The sequence below is a fragment of the Pelophylax lessonae genome (assembly GCF_965119305.1).
Source record: "Pelophylax lessonae genome assembly, chromosome: 7".
Lineage (NCBI taxonomy): Eukaryota > Metazoa > Chordata > Amphibia > Anura > Ranidae > Pelophylax > Pelophylax lessonae.
Window position 1 is genome coordinate 27,731,105 of NC_138774.1, and position 4,810 is coordinate 27,735,914.

At 43.9% G+C, this 4,810-nt stretch overlaps 1 protein-coding gene across 1 annotated transcript; it reads right to left on the reverse strand.

Annotated features, from left to right (window-relative positions):
- Positions 1–865: 865 nt before the first annotated feature.
- LOC309560229 (uncharacterized protein) lies at positions 866–3,059 on the reverse strand (the record flags this gene model as incomplete). The annotated part of the gene is made up of 2 exons (XM_082263801.1): positions 866–1,770; positions 3,008–3,059. 2 exons carry the CDS (start codon positions 3,057–3,059, stop codon positions 866–868), a joined length of 957 nt encoding a protein of 318 aa, XP_082119927.1.
- Positions 3,060–4,810: the final 1,751 nt, after the last annotated feature.

Sequence of the window (4,810 nt, forward strand, 5' to 3'; positions counted from 1 at the left end):
AAGTGGTTAAGGGGGAAGTGTTCTACTCATAGATTCAACAGAGCTTTTTTTTTTGCAAATAACCTTTTAGACTAAAATAAAAGTAAATCAAACAACACCAGCTGATAGAAAAAAACGTTTTTTTTTTTTTATTATTTAGAAAAAAACAAGCATGGAAATAAAACAACACTGATAAAAACACAAACGTACAATTTTAGTTTGCAACAATTTTTTTTTACACAGGAAATTTGAAATGGAAGTGGAGTATGTTTCACCCTACATATAGGATATAGAATTCTCAAAGATCTTTTATTCTCATTTCCCAGGTCTATGTGTGAAACCTTTGATCCTCTGTCCATTTGCAGAAATGTTATCCCCAGGGCCCTCTTCTCTTTGAGTAGCCCATAGATCAGGGATCCTCCAACTACGGCCCTCCAGCTGTTGCGGAACTACACATCCCATGAGGCATTGTAAAACTCTGACATTCACAGACATGACTAGCCATGATGGGAATTGTAGTTCATGAACAACTGGAGGGCCATAGTTTGAAGACCCCTGCCATAGATGATTAATTTTCTTTTGGTTCAGCGAGCAAGTTGAATGAAAAAAAACATACTTGATACCCCTATCCACACATTCGATGTGGATGTAGGAATCCTCCCCGCTGAGCTATTGTATTCTGACAGCGGGGAGATTTCCCCGCTGTCAGAATACACTGATCAGCATTGCAGACCATAGTCTGCAGTGCTGATCAGAGAGTGGAAAATCCGACAGCGAGGTTGTACAAACATCGACCTGTACAACCACAGTGCCATACATGGATCAAAATATGGCTGGTCCCTGCTGAACTGGCCGAATTTTGATCTATTTATGGAAGGCTTTAGTCTTATCCAGAACCCTCCACTCCTTGGTCCTTTCCAAACAGTCCGGTGTTATCTCCAGAACCCTCCACTCCTTGGTCCTTTCCAAACAGTCCTGTGTTATCTCCAGAACCCTCCACTCCTTGGTCCTTTCCAAACAGTCCTGTGTTATCTCCAGAACCCTCCACTCCTTGGTCCTTTCCAAACAGTCCTGTGTTATCTCCAGAACCCTCCACTCCTTGGTCCTTTCCAAACAGATCTGTGTTATCTCCAGAACCCTCCACTCCTTGGTCCTTTCCAAACAGTCCTGTGTTATCTCCAGAACCCTCCACTCCTTGGTCCTTTCCAAACAGTCCTGTGTTATCTCCAGAACCTTCCACTCCTTGGTCTTTTCCAAACAGTCCTGTGTTATCTCCAGAACCCTCCACTCCTTGGTCCTTTCCAAACAGTCCTGAGTTATCTCCAGAACCCTCCACTCCTTGGTCCTTTCCAAACAGTCCTGTGTTATCTCCAGAACCCTCCACTACCTGGTCCTTTCCAAACAGTCCTGTGTTATCTCCAGAACCCTCTTCTCTTTGGTCCTTTCCAAACAGATCTGTGTTATCTCCAGAACCCTCCACTCTTTGGTCCTTTCCAAACAGATCTGTGTTATCTCCAGAACCCTCCACTCCTTGGTCCTTTCCAAACAGTCCTGTATTATCTCCAGAACCCTCCACTCCTTGATCCTTTCCAAACAGTCCTGTGTTATCTCCAGAACCCTCCACTCCTTGGTCCTTTCCAAATAATCCTGTGTTATCTCCAGAACCCTCTTCTCCTTGGTCCTTTCCAATAAGTGCTGTGTTATCTCCAGAACCGTCCACTCCTTGGTCCTTCCCAGTCTGTCCAATTTCATTTCCAGAACCATGTTCTTCTATTAATTCATTAATGAAACCTTATTGTAGAAAAGAAAAGCATTTATTAATTTGGGAAGAATATTCTTGGTGCAGTCATCTTCTTCACAGAAACTCAGCAGGAGGAACTTATTCCAGTACTGAATAAAGCCCTGTATACACGGGTCATACATACCAGCCTACATGCGGACCGTGTGTACGGCAGCCGGTCCAACAGAAGCCAGCCAAATGTCCAGCTTCTGTCGAAGGGGCATGGCCGAAAAATATCTGCCGATCTGCATCTGATCAGCCAATGGTTGCAAACACTGACCGGTGTGTTCTGGCGAGGTTGGGGTGGAGGGGGGCAGTCCTCCTATCAGAACACAACAGCTCAGTGGGGAGATCGCTGTACTAACATCAGATGGTTAGTACAGCAAGCACCTCTCAAGCTTGGGATCTTGAACGGAAAAAGAAATGATAGTGTGTATCTAGCTTCACAATCATTTTAGCGAGTTGAAGGGGAGAAATTTGAGCCAACTTAAATTGGACCTTCATCCATTTGCACAGCTTGCTCCCATCTGCCTCCTCCCCCAACCCTCCTATACAATTGCAGAAAAAATGAAAACTGTAAATATTTTTCTTTCTTTTGTTACATATTCGCTTCCTTAGGCTCCATTCACACTACCGCGTCTTGTCAGCCTGACAAGTCGCGGTCCCTCGCGGTCCATTGACTGGTACAGGACCCGTTCTAATAGGAGCGACACAAGTCGCTCCGACTTAGAAAAAGGGTCCTGTACTACTTCGGGGCAACCTCGGAGCGACTTGCATAGACATTCATTATATGAAGTCCGTGCAAGTCGCGCCGAAGTCACGGTGCATGGGACTTCACAGGTCGCCCCCGAAGTCGTGCAGAAGTCGTGTCGCTTCAGTGTGAATGCGGTCTTATTCTTCACCTAGACAAGGATGAGGTTTCCAGCTACTCATGTGTAGGCATGCCGAGGTCCTCTGCCATAAAGCTGGCACAGCCACAGGGCATGTCTGCGTATGTGTGTGTGTGTGTGTGTGGGGGGGGGTCCAGCACTGGCAGAGACCCTTTATGGTTGCAGCACTAGGAGCAGAGTGGCCAATGAGATCTTCACCTGCAGGAAGACAAGGCTGGATTCCATGGACTTCTAAGTATTTTTTTCCCTATATTTTCATGCTGGGACTATTTATAGGGATTTTACATTTTATACAGGATACCTAGGGTGGAGTTCCTCTGCCAACAGTTCTGGGCATGCATGCTTTTGTGTAACTTACCAGGAGTTGTTATGTCGCAGTCATCACCATTGCATATGATGGAACGCACCATGCGAGATGCTGAAAGATAAGGACAGAATATTAAGGTAACAGAAGACTTTGGACATCAGATTCACATTGAGCTAGTTGAGTGACGCATACACAGTTGAGCAAATAAAAAATAAATAAAGGTTATTTTTTTATAACCTCCACTGAAATAAAATGTGGTTGCTAGAAGAAACACATACAGGCTTACTCAATGAAGAGTGCATGGAGAAATGTGATAAGTGCAGTAAGCTCAAAGTAATCAATCAGAGCTGACTTTAGTGCACAGGGTGAATTTAGTCCGCTCTATAAGTAAGAGCTAGTCACTGTAAAAGGCATTAGAGACTTCGGGGTTGATTTACTAAAACTGGAGAGAGGAACATTTGGTGGAGCTGTGCATGGTAGCCAATCAGCTAACTTCAGCTTGTTCAATTAAGCTGATTACAATAAAAGCTGGAAGCTGATTGGTTACTATGCTGAGCTGCACCAGGTTTTGCACTCTCCAATTTTAGTAAACCAACCCCTTCTTGCAATTTACATGGACCTTGTTTAAGCACAATAAAGATTTTTGCATCATATGCTGTACTATGCCATCATTAATTGTTAATGAAGTGTAAGCTCTAAGCACTTAGGGGTCTTCTAATAAATAAATGCACATAGCCGTTTCTCCAGTGAATCCCCATGTACATCTGTTCTGTGTAAAGTGTTCTTTAGGCTAAGTTCTCTTCTGAACGAATATTCTTTAATTATAGGCTTTAGTGAAATATAGCATTATGGCCACTAGATGGCGCAAAGGAAATACATAGGTCTTTGTAACCAGAGATACAATGTAACAGTTCTAGACAATGCTAGAGGGAATGATTAAATAAATGTAACCATGTGGAATGGTCTCTAGAATTGTTACTACATTGTATCTTTTGCTAAAAAGACTTCTTAAACAATCCTTTAACAATACAGAATTGTCTGTAACAAGGGATACTATGTAACAATTCTAGAGACTTTCTAATTTGATGACTCTATTTAACCACTTTACGTCTGCCTGCAGTAATATTACTGTGGCAGAGTGGCTCGTTATCGTCTGACGACGTAGTACTACGTCGTGAGACACTCCCCTTTCTCGGCGGCGCGCGCGCGCCGCCGGAGGCTCGATCCCGCTGTATTCAGTCACAGCGGGAGTCGGGCCAGGGGAGGAGCAGCGGCGATCGCCGCCGCTCTTCCCAGATCGTCGGGGATCTAGTGTGGAGATCCGCCCGCTTGTGTAAACACAAGCGGGCGGATCTCCTAAGTGACAGGCAGGGTCAGATTGCAGGGTTCAGCATAGCTGAACCCTGGATCTGTCCTTGTGTCACTCAGTCACCTCCCCCACACACGTCAGTAAGCACCAGGCATACATTAACCCCTTGATCACCAATAAAAATTAACCCCTTCCCTGCCAGTGTCATTTTTACAGTAACAGTGCATATTTATAGCACTGATTACTGTAGTACTGTCACTGGTACCCCCAAAAGTGTCAAAAATGTCAGTCAAGGGTCCAATCTGTCCGCTGTTGAAGTCCCGCCAAAAAAATCGCAGATCGCCGCCATTCCTCGTTAAAAAAAAATCACCAAAAATGACAGAAATTTTTCCCTTAGTTAGTAAATGCAAACTTTTGCGCAAACCAATCAAAATACGCTTATTGCGATTTTTTTTACTAAACATAGGTAGCAGAAAACAAATTGGCCAAAAATTTAAAAAAATTTAGATTTTTACATTTTTTTTTGGGGGGGGGGGGTTTATATA